This window comes from Oryzias latipes, chromosome 18, assembly GCF_053564925.1.
Source record: "Oryzias latipes strain Hd-rR chromosome 18, Olatipes_Hd-rR_3.1".
NCBI lineage: Eukaryota > Metazoa > Chordata > Actinopteri > Beloniformes > Adrianichthyidae > Oryzias > Oryzias latipes.
This window is the reverse complement of record NC_136254.1, coordinates 13094126-13113811: the sequence shown is the minus strand read 5'-3', so window position 1 is coordinate 13113811 and position 19686 is coordinate 13094126. Positions and strand designations below refer to the sequence as shown.

Below are 19686 nucleotides of genomic sequence, written 5' to 3'. Positions count from 1 at the left end.
TAACTTATATAACCGATTTATATGGGGTTTCATCTTAAAGAGTTTGCAGTTGTGGAAAAATTATTTTGTGGTTCAAATCAATCCTTTGATCATGAAGTCTTAATTTTTATTACTCAAGTACATTTTATTTCTAACAGAATTTCAATTTAAACAGTCTATTGTAATATTTTCACCTGTCAACCAATTATGAAAAAAAAAGTTTTTTTTAAAAAAAGCCTTGCAAAAAATAGACAAGGGTGAAAATCTAAATGCTGTTGAAGTTAATTTTTTTTTAATAAAGGTTAATAAATTAACATTAAAGCTTAGAATCAAACCATTGACTGTAAATGAGAACTGGATCAAGTGAGTGTGATATCACCCATAGAACATGACTTGCTTCTGTTTCCAATGAATTAAGGCTCATTCGGCTGCTAATTTTTTGATATACGGCTGTCGTGATGTTGGAACCAGACAATCGGTAAGCAGCGATTGGTCAAGTTGGCCTAAGTTTACATTTCTATGCTGACCCATACAGTCAATGAATCAAACTAAATTGGTTCTTGATCTGCAATCATGAGGTCAAAATGTATATTACAACATAAAATATTTTATTTCATGATTAAAAACATTTCCATGATATGTACAATAAATCAGACCAATAACTGCATCAATAAGTCTCATTGGGAAGTTTTATTTTTTCAAAGCATTTAGTCTCTGTTGGACTACTTTCACAGCCAAACGCGATTGATGTTTGCAAAGAAAACAACTGTTTTTCCCTCATGGTAAGTAGTGTTGTCAGAGCTGACCTCTTTTAATTTAAATTTACCTCTTCAAAAAAAAGACCTTTGAGCACAAATCTCCCCTTAAAAGCAAACTTGGCATGAAATTTAAAAAGGGATTCATGAGAACAGAAAGGTTAGCACCTGTTAGAATCTTCATGAAGCCGAGCTGGACTTTTGTCCTCCTCGCTCTCTTTCAGCTTCTAGGGCTTTGTGCAGTTGTTGGTCTTTTCTCATCAACACAAACACAGCCACCCAAACAACACAACTCTTCACATTGATTAGTTCTCATAGTAACAGTAAAGGGAAGATTATACACACAAAGTTGAGTTTTTAAAGCACCTAAAAATAAAGAATTCATCCACAACAATATTTTCTTTTTTTTTGCAAAACAATTAAAAACACCAGAAGTTCATAATTTGTTGAGTCTGAAGTTGAAATGATCAGTGGCCATCATCATAATTGCAGTGTTTGAAACCAAAGAGTTTCTGCAGAAAAGAGGTGGTGAAGATCTTCTGCTCAGCGTTTGTCCCCGCGCTGACAGGACGACGGGAGTCAGCTGTCGGGTGCCCCTGAGTCGGACTCTGTCTGTGCTCGGCTGTCAGGTTTGTCCTGGTCCTATGTGACGGTGGTGGAGCTCTGCCCGCGGATAGCACACCAGGCCATGAACACGTCTCTGCAGAGCCGCCAGGAGAAGATGAGAAAAGAAAACGTGTGACGTTTGAGTGTCTTACAGAACCCAGAAAAGCAATTCACCAAAGTAGCATAAGGAGATTCAGGATAAGCTCAAGATGCTGACTTGATCTAGAATCTTTACAACCTTTTGAATTATTATTATTATTTTAAACATTTTGATTTTAAAAGTAAAGATATGTGTGTGTGTATGTGTGTGTGTGTGTGTGGGGGGGGGTGTCAGCTACAAATTCTGCAAGTTTTTCCACTTTAAAAATTGAAATTAGTCTGTAATGTTCATCATAGAAACGCTTAATCTGTGACAATCCAGGAAATCCCATTATAGGATTTAGAAATTATTTCTTTGTATAATGTTGCAGGAGATAAGTATTTGGTCAACAGCAAAAGTTTACCTCAATTCTTTGTGATGTAACCCTGGTTGTCAATAGCTGCGTATCCATTGACTATTAAATTGCGCAAATTGGATTTGCGATAATAAGGAGCTCTCCGCTCCATGGCTGGAATGAGACGCAGACGTCTCCTTTGACAGGTGAAGATGAGCGCTAGAGATGGCAGAAATTTGAATGCATCTGCTGTCAAATTATCATTTTATTAGTTGAAATATTGTTCACATCCATCGCCATGTTTTTGAATGACTTATCGATTAAGTTGGTTTGTGTTTATTCCCATAATTATAATTTAATGGAAACAATCTGACTGTGAAATCTTGTTTTTTCAATATTTTTATAATTTTGAAAAGGGTTTGCACATATGTGTAATTGAAAAACAGAGACAATGACAGAGGTCAAAGGTTTCCTGTAGGTCTATTAAAAAGATTGACATTGTAGCTGCTATTCTGGTCCATTCTTCCATTCAGATCTTCTCAAGAGCTGTCATATCTTGGGGCTGTAGCTGGACAAGTTTTTTCGCAGCGGAACATGAACAAACCCCCTTCGGGACCGCATATCCGCGGGTCTTACGTTCCTAACATTGACCTAATCCTAACTTTGACATTTGAAGACGTAATAATTGTTGTTAAAAGTGGTTTTAACGTCTCAAAAGAATGGTAAAGCCACCCAGACGTTGACGCATTTTGCAGTACGGATTGGATACCCACACCTGCCTTTCTCTGCAACCGTGATCAGATTTGTTGAAGAAAGGAGAAAAGCCTGTGTTGTGGAATTAGTGTGTGCGTGTTTATGAGATGACGCTTGCGTGCTGCAGGAAAGAGGGGGGAAGAGCGCAAGATTGAGAATGATTATGTTATCCTGGAAATTATCCTGCTCTGGATCAGATTAGATGGATCAAACCTTTACATTGACTTGATTCAGGCTCTTATTCTATGTGTGTGCAGCTAAACCTGATCTAAATGGAGCTGACATGGTTTTGATGTTGGAAAACGGGAAGATGATTTCGGGTTTGACTGATTGGGATTTTGTGCAAACATCTTGTTTTCTGTGAACAAACCTGCAGTGGGTGGCCACACACTCGTTGCTGCAGTACTCCCGGTCCCAGTCTTTACTCTCCACCGCGGGGTTTGTGCAGCCCGCTCGAACGCAGATGTTTGGACTGGAGGTGGAGGTTATGCTGGGGGCGGGGGCCACGCTCACCTCCACCTCCATCTGAGGGTGAGGAGAAACAGAGTTGGGATGATGTGTGTCAACCTACAGCCAGAATCCTTTCAGACACTTGTTGGACCCACCCCCTCCTCTGGTTCTGCCACGTCCTCCCCTCTTGTCAGCATGGCGCCGCTCTGTCCCACCTGCACCACCATGCCCGAGGGAGACGCTGCCCCCTCACCCACTGACGTCACTGCGATTGCAGAGTCCGACTGCCGGGACGAAGGAATGACCTTAAATTGTAGTGGGGGTGGGGCAGTGGTGGCAGCTGTGCCCCCGCCCCGTGGTTTGGGCTGCAGAGGCGGAGGGGCCTGGGCGTGTACCATCTGCTGCAGCCGTGGAGGGGGCGGGGTGTTCTGCCTGTGCTGCAGCGGCGGTGGCTGGCGGGACGACGGGGCAGCAGTGGCAGTGACAGACACTCCCCCGGAGGGCAGCGGCGTCTGCTTAATGATGATCTTTGTGACAGTGGGGGGGTTGGGCGTGGTGCTGGGGGGTGGGGCCTGGGGCTTGATGGCACCGGTGCGGGAGCGCGTGGTGACCTGCGGCAGGTCCAGGATGATGTTGGAGGTGCAGATGTTGGTGATGGTGTTCTCTTCTGGGTTGTAGTGCTGTGACCTGGGGGCACGGGGGGCTGGAGGTGTGGCAGGTGCAGCGGGGACTGCAGGAGCAGCGACGGGGACAGGGGCTGGAGGTGGGGGCGATGGAGCGGTGTCCATGACTTCTATGGGGGCCTGAGGAGAGCAGATTAGTCAGTTGTGAGACTCATCTGAGCGCAGATGACAGCAACATTAAAAACACATGCCAAAAGGGGTCTGGCCCCCCAGTACCCAAAGGAGAAACAAACACCGGTCTGTTTCAGTAAAAGGTTTTTGCTTCAGGAACAGAAGTATGAAAAACTTGTCGCTTCTAAAAGAATCAGCTGTTCTGCTGGGCACACACAAAAAATTAAAAATGTTTGTTTTATGAACGAAGGCTTTCTTTAAAGATTCACTCAAATAAAATTATGGTTTTGTTGTTTTTAACATGTTATTGTAGCATTTTTCTAATGAGGGAGGATACATATAAAGAAATTGAAGCCTGCATTGCATTTCTGAATATTTCTTTGATCAAATCGTTGTGAATCAGGAGCAGATGAAAAAATGCCATTTGAAAAAGCTTGTAGTTGTTACATAGAAAATACGCTGGGTGGTCCACAAGCTGCTCCACTTTCTGATGCGTCCGCTTGTAGACTAATAGATCCGTGTGCGTCTTTGTTTTCCTCGTGTGAGCTGGCATCCGGCTCTAAACTGTACGGCTGAATAGTCTTTTTTTTTTTGCACCAGTAGTGTGTTGGGGGCTGTTGGCTTGCAGGTGAGAGTGTAAACAGAGAGCTTTCAGAGGGGATATTGTTGCTCCACCCACATCTCAGAAGTAAATTTCTAATACACTCCTGCCGCTCTGCAGAAACTATGTCCCAGAAAATGAAATGATTTTGGCTAAAAACAACATAACCATAAATAAAAGACCACTTTGAAAATAGATCAAAGGGACTTTAACAAAATAATATTCTTTACTTAGTTTTGCTTCAGAAAAAGATGGGGGGGTGGGGTAGCTTAAATGTTTCCTTCTCTGTTTTCTTTGACAATTTTTTTTTGTGGGAATGCATTTTTTTTCAGAGATTAAAGGAATGGATACAAACCTGTTGAAATTTGGGCCTCTGGTCTAGTTTTGAGAATAAAGTGTACAATTTTTTTATTCTACAGTTGTTTTTTATTTTAGAACTCTCAACTCATTCATAAAAAGCTTTTTCTGCAGCTTTCAACTGTAGCAAAGTTGGTGTTCAGTGTTCCTTCATTTATCATGGGAGTTATGCTCTAAAAATCCACAAAGTAGGTAGATGTTTTAAAGCCCTCACTACACACTTCCAACACTTTCTTTTGACAGACATGAACATTTTCACACTTTTCCCTCTTGCTTATACTCTCAAAACTCAAACCTTGACAGTCCAGGATTATAAAATGAAAACAAGGATGTGTTCGTGATCAAACATTTATGTAAATGTGGCAAACTGAACATAATCTGTACAAGAGACACTTCACAGAGGAGATTGATGGACAAGGTCTCCAGCCAATCAGGATGCAAACTACAGTCTGCTGTAAAAAAGAAGGTATCATGCAAAATTCCACTGAGAAAAAAATCTTCAAAACAGCAAGACCGTGCGAAAGGTAAATCATGATATAGTGAAGGCGGTTTGTTCCACGTGACCTTTTCCTGTCCTTTCTGACACCAACCGTTTACAGCAGAATCTCCTTCCCTAACTGGTTTCTTCCAGTCTGGTGGATCGGGCAGTTTCCCGCCCAGTACAGAACAGAAACCGTTTCTGCCATGTTTCCTCACAGAGTGACATGAACATTTTTTTTTAACTGATCTAAACATTAAAGTCTAAAATCCATTGTTTGATTGGTTTGAAGAACATCACTGACCTTTACTGAGGATCTCCATCAAACTAAGATTTCTTTTTTTTTTTTTCAAATGTGAACTTTTTTGGAGGTAATGGAGTAAAGAAGTACGGAGCCTGTGACCTGACATGGGTAAAAAGATCAAACTAATTCGTTTCCACAAAATAATTGTGAACTTTTACACACCCCGTATTTCCAACCCGAAATTAACTTAAATGTTTTCAGTTACATCTTTATTGTAAATGAGATAACTGGTCTAAAGCAATAATAAAATATATTTTGCCATTGCATCACTGATGGTTCCATTGACTATAGCGAGGCGATTGCTACGCCGGGCGGCTGACTGGACGACAGACGAAAAGCTGCTGTCTGCCGTCGGAGCAGCATAGTGAGCTCCGTCTATGCTGGGCAGCAGAGCTCCGTCTATGCTGGGCAGCAGAGCTCCATCTATGCTGGGCAGCAAGCTTGTTTGCTTGTTATTCCGGCATCCAGGCAGCTGGTTGGCCGGCAGACGGTGAGCCGCTGCGGTACGGGGAAGCAGCCAGCTCAGGCCTCCTAAATCTTACAATATTTTTCTTATTTTCATCGAGACAATAATAAATAGATCCCCTAGTTTCATTATTGTTGTTATTTTTCCTTCTTGAATTAATGTGGGTCACAGAGACACTGATGTAGTGGTAGAGACTATAAATGAACCCAGACGAGGAGACATAATTACCGATGCTTTTATAGAGCTTTTTAAAAGACATTAATCTGATCTCTAAACATCCTCCATGTTTAGAGATCAGATTTACATTCACATCCTCCAGAAATGTGAAGGTGTCTACTGTAAATCTGAGTATTGCTCACATCTGTGCTCATGAATGACTTATCACGTGAATTATTCTTTCGTGGGAACTAATTCATTATTTTTTTTACCCATGTCAGGTCACAAGCTCCGTAAAAAAGAAATGATCCAGAAATAGAAGGATTCCTCCTTCCAAAAACGTTTGTGCCCCTGCTCTCACCTGGGTGGTGTTCTGGCTGTCCCGGTACTCTGCCAGCGCTTTGAAGTAATCCTTCTTGGCTGCTTCATTTTTCCTCTTGTAAACCTGGAAAACAAGGAAGGTATTTATAGAGAATCCACGCTTCACTTTTTCAGTGACGGCTGGAACCACACCCACCTGCTTCTGCTCCTCCCCCAGACTGTCCCACATGGACGCCACAATCTTGGAGACCTCTCCAAAAGTGGCGTTGGGGTTCTGCCCTTTGATAGCTGCCTGGGTGTCCCTGAAGAACAGGGCGTAGGCTGACACGGGTTTCTGAGGCTCGTTGGGGTCTTTTTTCTTCTTCCCCTTCTTCCCTCCGCCTCCCCCTTTTCTCCCAACAGATGAAGAGACATTTGTGGGCGGGGCAGAAATGGGAGACAGGGACACAGAGGGATCGAGGGAGATTACGCCAGGTGAGACGGCCAGGGAGACAGGTGACTCGACGAGGACGCTCTGATTGGAGAAGAAGACATTTATCAGAGTTAGATCAGAGGATCTGCAGATCAGGACTCCTGAGCTCAAACCTGAACACTGACCCTCCTAAAGTCATCCACGTCGTCGTCCTGGAGCGAACTGGTGGGCGACGCCGTGGCTGATAAAGGATTTTCAGGCGACTGGGGCTGCTGCAGTATGTTGCTCCCCCCAAGGCCAAGGCCCAGATGTGCACTGAGCTCTGATTGGTCAATAGTGGTCAGCTGACCAGAGCCTAATAACCCCTGGCCCATGTCCCCCAGCGGGACGTCAATGGTAACCGGGGAAGAGCTGCTGAACTGCGAGCCCATGGGATGACTGAGATCCTGGGGAGGGACAACTGTCAGTGAGACAACCCCCCAAAGAGAATTACAGACCAATCCAACACCACGTGCACTCCTCACCATTCCCAGTGAAGATCCTAGAAGGTTCCCTCCTCCAGTCTGGTTCATGACGCTCAGACCCAGGTGCTCCAGCCCCTGGGAGGGGTTGCTCACATATGTGGAGGCAAAGGAGGGGTCATCCCCCTCCACCACGGCGTTCCCCGGTACAACCACGCTGTCCGAGGGACCTGCGTCCGACAGCTCTGAAAAATGAGACACCACGTCCGACACGGTGAGGGCCGAGTCCGGGTCCAGAGAAATGGGAGGGATCTCGAACTCCTCATCACCGAGGCTCGGGGTGTGGAACGTCTGAGCAACCAAAGGAGGAGATGAAGAACAGGGGGGGGAAAAACAGGAGACATCAGCCATGAAAAACACGAGGAAACCAATCATGATCTTTTCTAAACGTGCCAAAAACATGTCGGGGTGGGAGATTGCTCAACACTCCTGCCTGCCCTCTAAAGCTTCATTTACTGTTCATGCCTGGGCGGAGTTGGCTGTTATAGTAGGGGGTGCTGTGACCGTTTCCTTCCCTTTGTAAGAGATGCAGCAAAGATCACCTACATCACCAAATGAGATTTGTTTATGGGTGTATTCAGACTGGGAAAATCCTTTGCTTGTTTGTTGTTAAGTGAGTTCGCTTTGTTCCGGATATAGTCCTGAACCTTGCGTTTGGTCTGTATTTAAACTGCCATCAAGCGGCCCATTAGGTCACGGACCACAGCTTGTAAACCAACCATGTGACTACAGATCTCCTCAGTCATTTGCTGGGAACTACGGGGTCGGGTCAAAACAACAAGAGAAAGACAAAGGCAGTGCTTTACCAGTCTTATCGGGGCCGCTAACTTATTCAAACTTTATAGGTCGATTACCAGTTTTGAACGTCGAGAACAACAGTTTTTACTTGTTACTTTGGTACAGCGGAGGCATGCCAGAGGCTGTTACTGGCAAAGAGACGTGCTGCGTGTGGTTTAACTCAGAGGATACTAGCAACGGCAGTGATGAGGAGACGTCGGGTATGAAGGTACGCTGCTAAGAGTTTACGACATGTAGATCGTCAGGAAAACAGTGTGAAGCAATGTGTATCAGGTTAAAAATAGTTTTAATGAATCGGAATTCATCCGACCACATCTCAATAAATTGCTGTGTCTCATCATTGTGGTGCTATGGTCATTGTTTTTAGAGAATTCTGTTATGGATCTACAAGGTAGCTTTTAGGATGACGTCACACAGCCGCGTAACGAGAAGCATGTAAGAAGCGTTTTCAGCTGTGTTAAAATAGACATTCACATAAATAAACAGATGGACCCTTTCTTCTGTCCGATAATACGACAATCGTTCCTCTAGATTTGTCCCCAGCTCATCTGTTGCTTCATTCCCACTCTGTTTACATCGCTATGGTGGCCGTGTTGGTCCAGTTGTCCCGCTCTGGGAACAGATTGTATTCAGACTGAGGAATCTCAGAGCGAACCGAAGCTCAGTCTGATTGGAAATGAACCGAGACCACCTCCAAAAATGGGTCAGAGAGCGGTTCCTGTTCCCGGACCAGGGTCCGCTTGGGTGTATTCAGACTGAAAATTTGTTCCGGATTATCGGGAGAAACAAACTCTGGTTTACTTTAAGGTAACCAAATGTGTCCAGCCTGAACAGCTTGTGTTTCAGTTATTGACTGTAAATGAGAACTTGACTGAGTGACCCCTCCCGCTGGCAGCGTACCGCATGCACCAAATCCGCGCACACAGACTGTGAGGCGCACTTCAAACTGCCCTCCTGTCAATTAAAACTTAAATGCATTTTCCTTTTCTGTTTTAAAAATTGTGCTGTTAAATAGCTGTTCATGCAACCACTTTTATTTAAAGCCAGTCCAAACATTTTTAATGAGTTCAGTTATGAATAAAAACCAAATATTTGAAAACTGAATCTATATTAAATCAGTTAAAATCATGACCGTAATTCTTCAATGAAATCAGGAGTTTGGCAGTAAAATCCAGATCCGACTGCAGGTTGTGCACACACCACACATGATCCACATATAGGCTTGCAGGAGCACTCCGACCTGCACGTATCTGCAGATCTGCATGTGAACACAGGCTTACACATCCCTGCATACCTGCACATGCAGTTTGCACAAGCCAGCAGATGTGCACATGCATGTAGACCAGGGTTTGCACACGTTTAATAAACCACTGTACACAAATCACACATCAAGCTTTGAATTAAAATTAATATTCTTTTTTTTTTATATTGCTAACTATGAATCATTGACTGCATGACGCTACGTACACACAGAGTATTTGACTGCGTTCTTGAATGCTACTGGGCTACACCTACACTTGGAAGAGGCTTTGTGCAAAATGTTGGAGCGGTGCAAATCTGCTGAACCGTTTTCAGACTTTAACTTTCACAGTTCTGTTCTGATATATGAAAGACTTGGTGTGACTGTGATGTCATCCATAGAAATTGCCTGACTTTCAGCTCCGAACTAAGAAGTCAAATCAGTCGCCGATTTTTCGTGAACGCTGCCATGTTGGAACCAAAAACAGTCGGTAAGCGATGATTGGTCTGAGTCAACGTGTCTATGGTAACAATTCTCGCCAGACAGCAGTGAGCTTGTTGGAAGGGCAGACCCCTACCACTTTAAAGCGGGCTCCACGAAATCAATCAAACATTTTGAACGTTTGACGTGAGACCATGTACTTTTAAAGCATCTGACTGACCAGTTACAACTTGAATTATTTTAACTACGGAAAAAATATCATGAAAAAAATAAGTGTATTATAAATATGGTAAAAAATGTAAGTAGAGTAAGAATGGTTATCCTGACAAATATAACTGAGTAACAGCTGTGTAGTTTCTATAGAAGTCTATGGGATTTTGGCTTCTTGGAGCCAGCGGGTACTTCCTGTTTGGAGGAGTCACTCAGCCCAGCTCTCTTACAGTCAATTCTACTAATGCAACTTTCCGAATCATTTTCTCATATCGCAGCAGCTCCAGCAAGTTTGAATCTCCAACACAGTCAGAGTCATCACAAACGCATGGCTTCTGTATCTGAAGGGGATATGAAGATGTTTCCAATGGGAAGGTCCATGTCAGCTGTAGAGCTACAGTTTGGGCTTTGCATACCTCAGAGGAGGAGAGGAAAGGATGGCCCGATCCAGAGATGGTCAGGTAGTTGTCGCTGCCTCCAGGGAACTGAAATACAGAGGACCACATTCAATGTTTACACAAAAATAAGTCTATCATTTTAATTTCTTTAACAATATCAAATATATATACATAACATATTATAGTATAACGTACTATTATTTTAAGTCTGGAGCTTTGTAAAGTTTTTTTTTTTTTTTTTTTTCAATTTCTGTCTTTTTAAATCCTAAATCGCTCTAAGGCATTTTCGTGGATGTATTACAGTTAATGGAGATTTTCCTGTATCAAGAAGTCTGGTTTTATTTGGTAGCAGATTTGCTAGAACCATCTTTCTGTGGGTAGACCCGAACCCGGAGAGAAATGGACTTCTGTCCGGTGTGACAGGAGCGTCAGCGTGCACCGGCGCCACGCGCGGGTCTCTGAAGTCACCTTGCCGTCAGAGTCAAAGCCGTTGAAGGACTGCGGATCCAGGAACTCCGAGTCTCCGTGTTGCCCGGTTCCGCCTGTCAGATCCGAGTAAAAGTTCAGGTCCATTTTCAGCAGAACCTCCCCGGAGCTACTCTTTGTATCCAGACGTTCCGGTGGCGACGGTTCGGTTGGGGCACCACACCTCGATTCGTAGGTAAGGTTCGGTTTGATTTATGCCGGCGCCCCGAGCATGTGTGCGCGGGCAGCGGCCCCGAAATAGCCCGGAGAGCCGCCTGCGGTGGCGTGGCCGCCTGTCCTTAGTTCCACGGGTTAGCTTTAGCTTTGCCGCAAAGCTGCGGTACTGAGCCGAACACCCGCCTGCCGCTCCTCCCTCCGCGGTACGTCGAGCGGACCCACCCGCACAGGTTGGACGGCGGCACCGTTGACCCCAGCACACAAGAACAGCGGCCTCCGCGATGTCTGACAGCGGGAGAGCAGAGCGACAGCCCGGCAGAGCTCCGCGTTGGCCCGGGACAGGATGCTCAATGGAGTCAGAGACACGGATCACTGCCGAGGTTGCCAGATCCCGTGACAAAAACACGACGGAATACCCGGAAATAAAACACACACACCCCACCCAAAAACAAACAAACAAAAAGTTTAGAGGGATATTTTTATGTCTTTTAAACTGTAAATGTACTTCGTTGTTTTGGTTTCAGTAAACCCGGTTTTATAGAATTCTTTTAATTTGAATACCTGTATTTTCTCTTAAAAGATGGATCAAAAAGCGACTTAAATAATACCCGATACTGTCGCTTAATGAGCAAATCTGGCAACCTACTTCATAACATGAATGAGATTGAACGAAATGAGAAGCAAAACTAAAACAAAGGTTTCAGCAAAAGTAACAGTATGAATATTTTTTGTCATAAACAAACAACAAAAAATCATTCAAATCCGGTCCTCTTTTGATCTACTGTAAAAGTGTACGCAGTTGTCTTTTTATGATGGTGCCGTTTTTAGGACATGAATAGCAGAACTGAGTCAAGAAAGCAGACCTTTACAGCAGTCTAACCTGCAGGAGATGTACATATGCATAAATATTTTTCAGTCTGCTTTAGACAATTTAATTGTGTTTTTAAAAAAGTTAGGTGGGATCCCCTTCTGTGTTAATCCTAATTCATGCCAGGGTGCCACAGAAAAGATGAGCATTCACTTGTTTTTAAACAAAGCAGATAACAACCAGGTTAGTCTTTATAATCTTCATGCTTTGAATCATGCAAAGCTGAGGACACACTGGAACAACGACACTATGGAGTCGATCCACATCACAGCGGGACATTTAAAAAATGTGTTTCCAAACAAGTAAAAGAGAGAAACACCTAAATGTTTTGATTTAGTTTACTTCTGTATGTGTCCTTGTGTCCTTGCATTGACACAGCAGTTTCTGCTAGAGTGAAACTTAAATGAACACCTCTTAGGACAGCACAGGAAGGGCTGGTGAATAATTCATCTTCCAAGTCACTCATCACTTTCTCTGGCTTCACATAAGGATGTGTTCTCCCTGCAGTCCTGCACCTCCTTCACACTGATCCTTGTTCATCTGCACACAGGATTGCTGCAGTGTTCAACTTGCTGTTTCTCTTCATCACAACTCAGCTTTGCAGACTTTGTGAAGCACTGTGGAGAACCCTTAACATTAACAAACGGAGGTCATGACTGCGACCATTTCCCCCTTAGCTGAGGACAACGTTTGACAGCACGTTGACGTTAGACTCTACTCAAAAGCGATCTAAAAGAAATCCAGCCACTGTCAGCATGTTCTCCAGAAATCAAAATCATTTGGGACCACCGTGGACTTTCTCTCTACTTACTACTATGCTTTATTCTTTCTATATAGAACCATAGCTCTCTACCGAGAAATACAAAAGTCTGCACAAACATCAGCCTTGTCAAATACTCTGAGTGATCAGCAGAATGTGCCTGCATGGGCACTCCAAGGAGAACACTTATACTTTTATGTTCTTAATTTGAATGAAAAAGACCTTCACGCCAAGAACTAAACATGTTACTTTATACACCGCTTATCAGATTTAAAGACTAGTTCTGATGTAAGCACCTTCATACACTAATAAATGATTACATTTGATATTGTCTTTTTTTTAAAACATGTATTTATTACCAACTGTTTGTTGCTTATGAGAGTCAACGTTATCATTCTGGGACTATGAGCTGCTTCATGTAACTTTAAATTGTCTTTCAGGCACATTGAAGTTATTAATTAAATAATCCCTTCTTTTATTTTGGAAGTCCAGAGCGGAAGTTGTCTGCCGCTGCGATTCAACGACTAAAACCTGAATTTATTTACTTGTATTGTTAAAATCTTTTTTAATTTTTTTACTTTCCAGAGTTTACATCATTGGATTTGTTCTGGAAGTTCCCAAGGGTTCACAAACCCACTTTTATCCGGATTTTGGACCATCTTTGGGTCAACTTGTGACTCTTTGATGACAGAATTTAAAGCTAAACTTGTTAAATGACTAACAGCGGGTTAGTTAACGAACTAAACAAGTAGTTTAATGAAGGGTTTAGCTAAGAATCACACATAAACACCGAGGCCATCAGACTTTTTGTCCGTTACTCATCTTTTAATCTGTTTATGATGGTAAATTTCTTTAAATAATTTATTTCTTTGATTTCTGTTTCCACCCTCAGTCCTTACCTCCATGCTTCCCTGAAGTTTGGACCCAGTTTCGATCTTTAAATTCCGCTTTTGTTGCTGAACTTCGCGTAAAACCGTTTTCCTCAAATATCACAACATGGCACCGGCTTCCGGATTACGTGGAAATGACGCCATCACGTCAAATTATGTCAATGTTTCAAAATAAAGGGCAAGAAAAAATAAATCAAGCAACTTGTAATTTTTGTACCATTCAATGAAAAAGAGTGGTTATTATCTTGGGGATGTAATAAAAATTGTAAAACCCCATACTCACAGAGTTGTACATTGTATTTCACTTCATCATCTGGTCAGCTAATTATTTTTTGTTAAAAGAAAATCCAAACATGTTGCTCTTATAAACATCACAAAGAAGAAAATACAGGTAATCCTGAAGTGAATGGTTATAACAACATTACAAACACATTAACCTTTATAATTTTTATTAGTAAAATGAAAGAAAATTAAAAAATATTTAAAATAAATCACTTGTAAAATACCTAAATTTTTATTTTCTTTATTTCTGTATTTTCTAATATTGGGTGTACATCAACACCCAGCATTTATGCATTGTTTGGTTATTTTTTTATTTTATTTTTTGCTCTTTTTTTAGTTCAATTCAGAGCTAAAGGCAAAAGCTAAAGTTTTTCAACATGTTTACTTAAATAATAAGATTACAATTCCCTTACAGATACATTTATACTTTTACATGGCCCAAAATTCATTTTCATTCATGAAAATGTGATATTTCCAGTTTTAAAAACACATAAGATAAAAATGTAAATAAGTTGAAATTATCCTGTTGATTATTTATTTAATATCCAAACGATTTTTTACTATTAACAAGATTAAATATTACAACTCTGTGGGTTCATTGTAATCTTGACCAGATTGTTTTAACACTTGCTTGTTCATTTCCTTCAGACCAAAGAGGGTGGCTGCCTGAAGTGGTGAAAAGGAAACAGGATAGGGTTAGATTATGGCAAATAACTCCCTGAAGGAAGCGACGAAAAGGGTGACAAAACTTCCAAAGGATAACAGTTGTACCTTTTCTTGACAAGCAGGCATTAAACCTTAAAGAAGATTTTTTTTAAAGCCCCAACAACCAGGATCAAACAGAAATTAATTAGATTAAGACACGTCTTGATCTGTCTGATTTTTTCCAAAGCCTCTATAAAACAGAATGCATTGGATCATATCCATGTCCTCATCAACAGTTTTGGGCCTTGAATGCAAACACAGAGTGTATTAGCCACAAAGCTCAGGATTTCCTTCTGAACTTGTTAACTCTGCCCATTACTGGATGACATGATGGAAGCACAGAGAGTTTTCAAATGTACTGAGGTGTAAAAATGAAGTTTATACTATATCCATATAGTTTGACACACCAGGTTGTCCACATAGAGCTCTACAGTAAATCTGCATCACCTTCAGGAGGTGCCTCATCCTGCTTGGTACACGGATATCATGGTAAAGATGCCATCCACTAAAACATGATCTCTTCCTGTAGAAGTAAGTGTAAAGGTTTTTTTAGTTATGATGCTTTTTCTGGAGACATGGACCAGTGAAAGCTGCAATTAATCATAGAAATGGTGTTTCCCTGTATCGCCTTCAACCTTAATTAGGTCTTAGTAAAACAGAACCATGTTCTGACAAATCAACATGTCACATGGTATTAATAGGGGGGCTGGCAAACAAAATCAGTGAGTGCTGAATCAATTGAAAAAATAAAAAATAAAGGTCCTAACTGCTTTTAGATACAGAAAATGTTCATCATAGAAAAATGTAATTGCTGCAATGAGCCAATCACCTTCACCATGACACCTACATATGGAGAGAAATTAGACTCAGTCGGATTTGTGCGTGCGTAATTCTTGATTTGTGCGTAAATTAGGATTCTCCATACCTACAGATGTCAAGCCATGTTCATACCGCCCTTGCAACATGCGTTCAAGCGGCCACTTCCAATAAAAAAAGTGTATGTGAACACAAATATATGCGCTTTTTCAGCTTCCGCATTCAAAACCCCCGCACTCAAGGGTAGCTATGCAAGTCTGTTTTCAGTCTCTACATAGAAAGTAAAATGTGCGCTGCAAGTTAAAGCAGGTCGAACTTTGACCAATCAAGGACTCGGATTTGGTAGTGACATATGGATGACGTCCCCTTTACTGCATGGAAGTGACAACCATTGAAAATTGATCATGAAAGAGAAATAAATAATTGCGGTTCATGCCTGAACAGAATTCTATGACACCAAGTCTTTAATATGTCGGAATAGAACTGTGAAAGAAAAAGTCTGGATTTTAAAGTCTGGACATTATGCATCAAGCCTCTTCCAACTGTAGGTGGCAGACAAGCGCTAGTATTAGGTAGCGATACTTTAGTGTGAACAAGGCGTCTAAATAATCATCAAAAGACAAGGCAGGAACATTTGAAAAATAACGCCCCAGGTTCAACTCCCAGAAGCACACCACACTGATAAAGCTCTTATGCAGGTCACAGCTCCTGCAGGTCATTGTCCTGCCCTGGACAGCTCAGGCATAATGGAGGAGGAGGCATGATTATTGTGATGGTGCTTTCTTTTCAGGTGCTCCATCATGGCTGGCTTAAGATCATGGAGACACTTAACACTCTTCACAAAGCCCCTCAAACCTTCTGAGCTCCTGAAGACATGAGGACAGGAGGGAGCAGGGTCCAGGAAAGCTGAGTGTTTGTGGGTGGGGGGTGCACCAGGTTTGGATTGGCGAGGCTCTTCCATTGCTGCTCCAACTCAGTTGGAACCTTCCTGGAAATGTCTCTTTAGACTTGCAGTTACAATTTAACCAGGAAACTTCAAAATCCTGTCAATCTGCCACTATAATTTGAAAAGACAGAAACAAAACTGTCAGAAACACACACGTTTCTATTGAAATTTAAAATTCGGAATAATAAAGGATCTCAAAACCTACATAATGCAAATAAATTAATCTCTGTCCAGAAAGATTTTTTATGACCTCATCTTCAGACACCTCAGTGTTAGTGCAGACAATGTTTACATGTGGCCTTTTTATGTTTGTGTGGATATCTGACTGTGTAGTTGGGCGCAAAACAAGCAGTTAACAAGTTTTCATGACACTGAAAATGTTAAACTCCAAGCAACTGTTCACATATTGTTAATGCTTTCTCTGTAGTTGTCTAGAGTTTTTTTTTTTTTTTTTTTTCACAAACCTTTCCTTTTCCCTAAACTGATCCTGAAAATTCTGAACTGAATTCTGTCAACCTGAACTACATTTCTTTGAGATGCAATAAAAATGCATATATGCAGTTTTAACAACTGGACTTTGTGTTCCAGCAGGATGTTGTAGATTTATTTGATGCTACATCTCAACTTCTGAGTGTTTTCTGACAATAATTTACCCTTTTAAGACTTTTAGTTTAGGAAGTTTTTAGAAGAAAACTCAATCTATTTTTTGCATGAATTCCGAAAATGAAAACACAAAACAAAAACAAAAAACACCCTTTTTGTCAGGAAACGATCAAATTAATTTAAAAATATTGGAAAATGTTTTTGGGACAGCACGTGACTACATTTCCCATGATTCCATAGGGACACCCTTCTTCACCGGATATCCGTTCTTCTCTTATAGTTCTTCCTGTGCTAGCTAATAAAGTCGCAGAAGCACGTGGCTTATAACGGAGGCGACATATTTTACCGATAAACAAATCAGCATTTTGGAATATTTAAGGGCAATATATATATATTTTTCTTTTGTGCTGAAGTGTGAAAACAGCCAGTGGCCGCAATGTTTCTGCAGTATTACCTGGATCAGAACGGCGACAGAGTTTACACACTCAAGGTAAAACTAAAGCTTGTGCTTTTACTTTACTTGGGTATCAAGTTTTCCTTTATTTTTTTTAAACGTATGCTTGTATGTTGCATAGAATTAAAATAAAATCTTTCCACCTTGGTATAATTAAATAAAGAAACTTTTTTGAAATGTTCAAAACGATCATTTGGGTGTTGATGATAGTCTGTGAATATAAGGCTTAAGCATATATTTATATTACTAAACATAACGAACACGTGTTCTTCAAGACGTTTAGTATTTATTGTTAACTTAGAATCTTTCGACATTTATTTGATCAGAAATCTGTCAGCTTAAAAATGTCTATTATTACAAGTTTGTGTGCCCGCAAAATTTGTTTTGCTAGCTGTAGCTTTTCTTGCCCAGATAGTTGTTTGCTTACTGATCTGTTATTCTGCGTTTATATGATGCGATTTCCAGTCATTTTATTATATTTATCTTTTCTGTTTATCTGCATCTTCAGTCTGCACATCTAACTAGATTTGTTTGACTTTTTTAGCCCTAAAGGTGAAATGGCAATTCTTGATCAGAGCAGAAAAAGCAGCAGCTTAAAGGCCTGTTCACACCGGGACGAATTTCGCCGGCGATTTTCGCCGACGTTTAACGCCTCGTGACTAAACAAAGGGCACCAACGAGAGTGTGCACACCGACGCGAAAAAACGCCAGGCGTTAAAGCGTCGAAAAAAAAAAAACGCCTCGGGTTCGTTTTTTTTTTTCGACGCGTCGCGTCGAAATCTACTCGACCAATGAGAACGGCGCTTTTGCTCACGTGTCTGGAGCTTCTGAAGTTACAGTAAAATACAACTTGGGGGCGCTCAAACACAAAACTGCCTTGCTGAGCACACATACCAGCGAAGAAGATAGACGCCAAGTAGCGTCTACACTGCCGCGAAGAAATAATGACGGACATTCTAAAATATCCCCGAACCAAGCACCAGTTGGAGCTACTGGTGCTTGAAATATTCATGTTTTCTTTGTTTGATTCTGACAAGCGCGTAAATACTTGCTCTCTTCTTCTGAGTGAAAAGCGACTTTAAGAAGCGTAAAGTTGCGCAGCGCCACCTTGTGTACAGGAGTATTTCTGTTTTACATTAAGCGCCATCTAATGTCAGGGAATGAAATTGCATGTTCACTCCACTCATCGTCAGCGAAAATCGCCTGGGTGTGAACACAAAAAACGTGACGAAAAACGCTGGCGAAAAACGCCTGGCGAATATTCGTCCCGGTGTGTACGGGCCTTAAGGCAGTGCAGCTGCAGCATCTCTTTTACAAAGGTTGTTTAAAGGAAATAAAGGATATAGAGACGGGATATAAAAATAAATAAATATAACAAGAACAATAAAGTACATCCAGCAGTGGTAGTTCAACATTTTAAACATTAAATTCACTGACATGATTCCTTCTACAACCATGGGATACATTTGCTAAAGTTAAAAAAGTTCTAAATACATTGTCATGACATAGGAGTTTATATTTATCACAGATCGCTTTTGAAAGTCTGCTGTATTGGATTTTGTAAAGAAGGACTTTGTTTTGATGTAACACTCTTGTGTTGTCTTTCCAAAAACACATTTGTTTCTGTCTTTTTCTATGGAAGAAATTGAATCCTGACGGGGAGCCCACCAGCTCGGCCCATCCGGCTCGGTTCTCCCCAGATGACAAGTTCTCTCGGCACCGGGTTTTGGTGAAGAAGCGCTTCGGCATCCTGCTTACCCAGCAGCCCAAACCTGTTCTATGAGAGTGGAGACGGTAGAGGAGGAATCCACCAGGAGCATCATGGAGGACAACGTGATGTGGATCCGCTGCAATTCCTAAAACATGTTTCATTACCCTCTGATTCATTAGTTAGAAAAAGCTAACACATTATGATGAGAAATGTATTTCTGATGGAACTTTCTCTGATTTCAAAAATCAAAGGATTGAATATATTCTTTTCCATGAGTAGTCGGTGAATTTAAATTGTATTGAATTTCAATATGTAAATGCATATATGTAATCTCATCAAACCGAAAAAGGCTATGATGCTTCTTATTGTACATAAATTTGTTTTGAAGTAAAACACCTGGTCATGATTCTTATTTTTGTTCGAAACATTTTGCAAAGATTCATCAACACACAACGCATTCTTACTTTATTTGACAGAGCACTGTTCTACATTGTGACCCAAATCCATAGGTGAGGCATAAAAATTTACGTTTATA

At 41.4% G+C, this 19686-nt stretch overlaps 1 protein-coding gene across 2 annotated transcripts; it reads right to left on the bottom strand.

The window, feature by feature from the left end:
• Positions 1-566: 566 nt before the first annotated feature.
• tox4b (TOX high mobility group box family member 4 b) lies at positions 567-13773 on the bottom strand. Of its 2 annotated transcripts, none has more exons than XM_023965795.2 (9): positions 13644-13773; positions 10493-10561; positions 7391-7678; positions 7052-7312; positions 6651-6968; positions 6495-6578; positions 3133-3780; positions 2898-3052; positions 567-1434 (listed from the first exon to the last, which is right to left on the bottom strand). In XM_023965795.2, the coding sequence occupies exons 1-9, from the start codon at positions 13647-13649 to the stop codon at positions 1377-1379; spliced, it is 1887 nt and encodes a 628-aa protein (XP_023821563.1). In that variant the 5' UTR covers positions 13650-13773; the 3' UTR covers positions 567-1376. The 2 variants fall into 2 exon arrangements, with proteins under 2 accessions (XP_023821563.1, XP_023821562.1); XM_023965794.2 differs by lacking the exon at positions 13644-13773 and adding an exon at positions 10943-11499.
• Positions 13774-19686: the final 5913 nt, after the last annotated feature.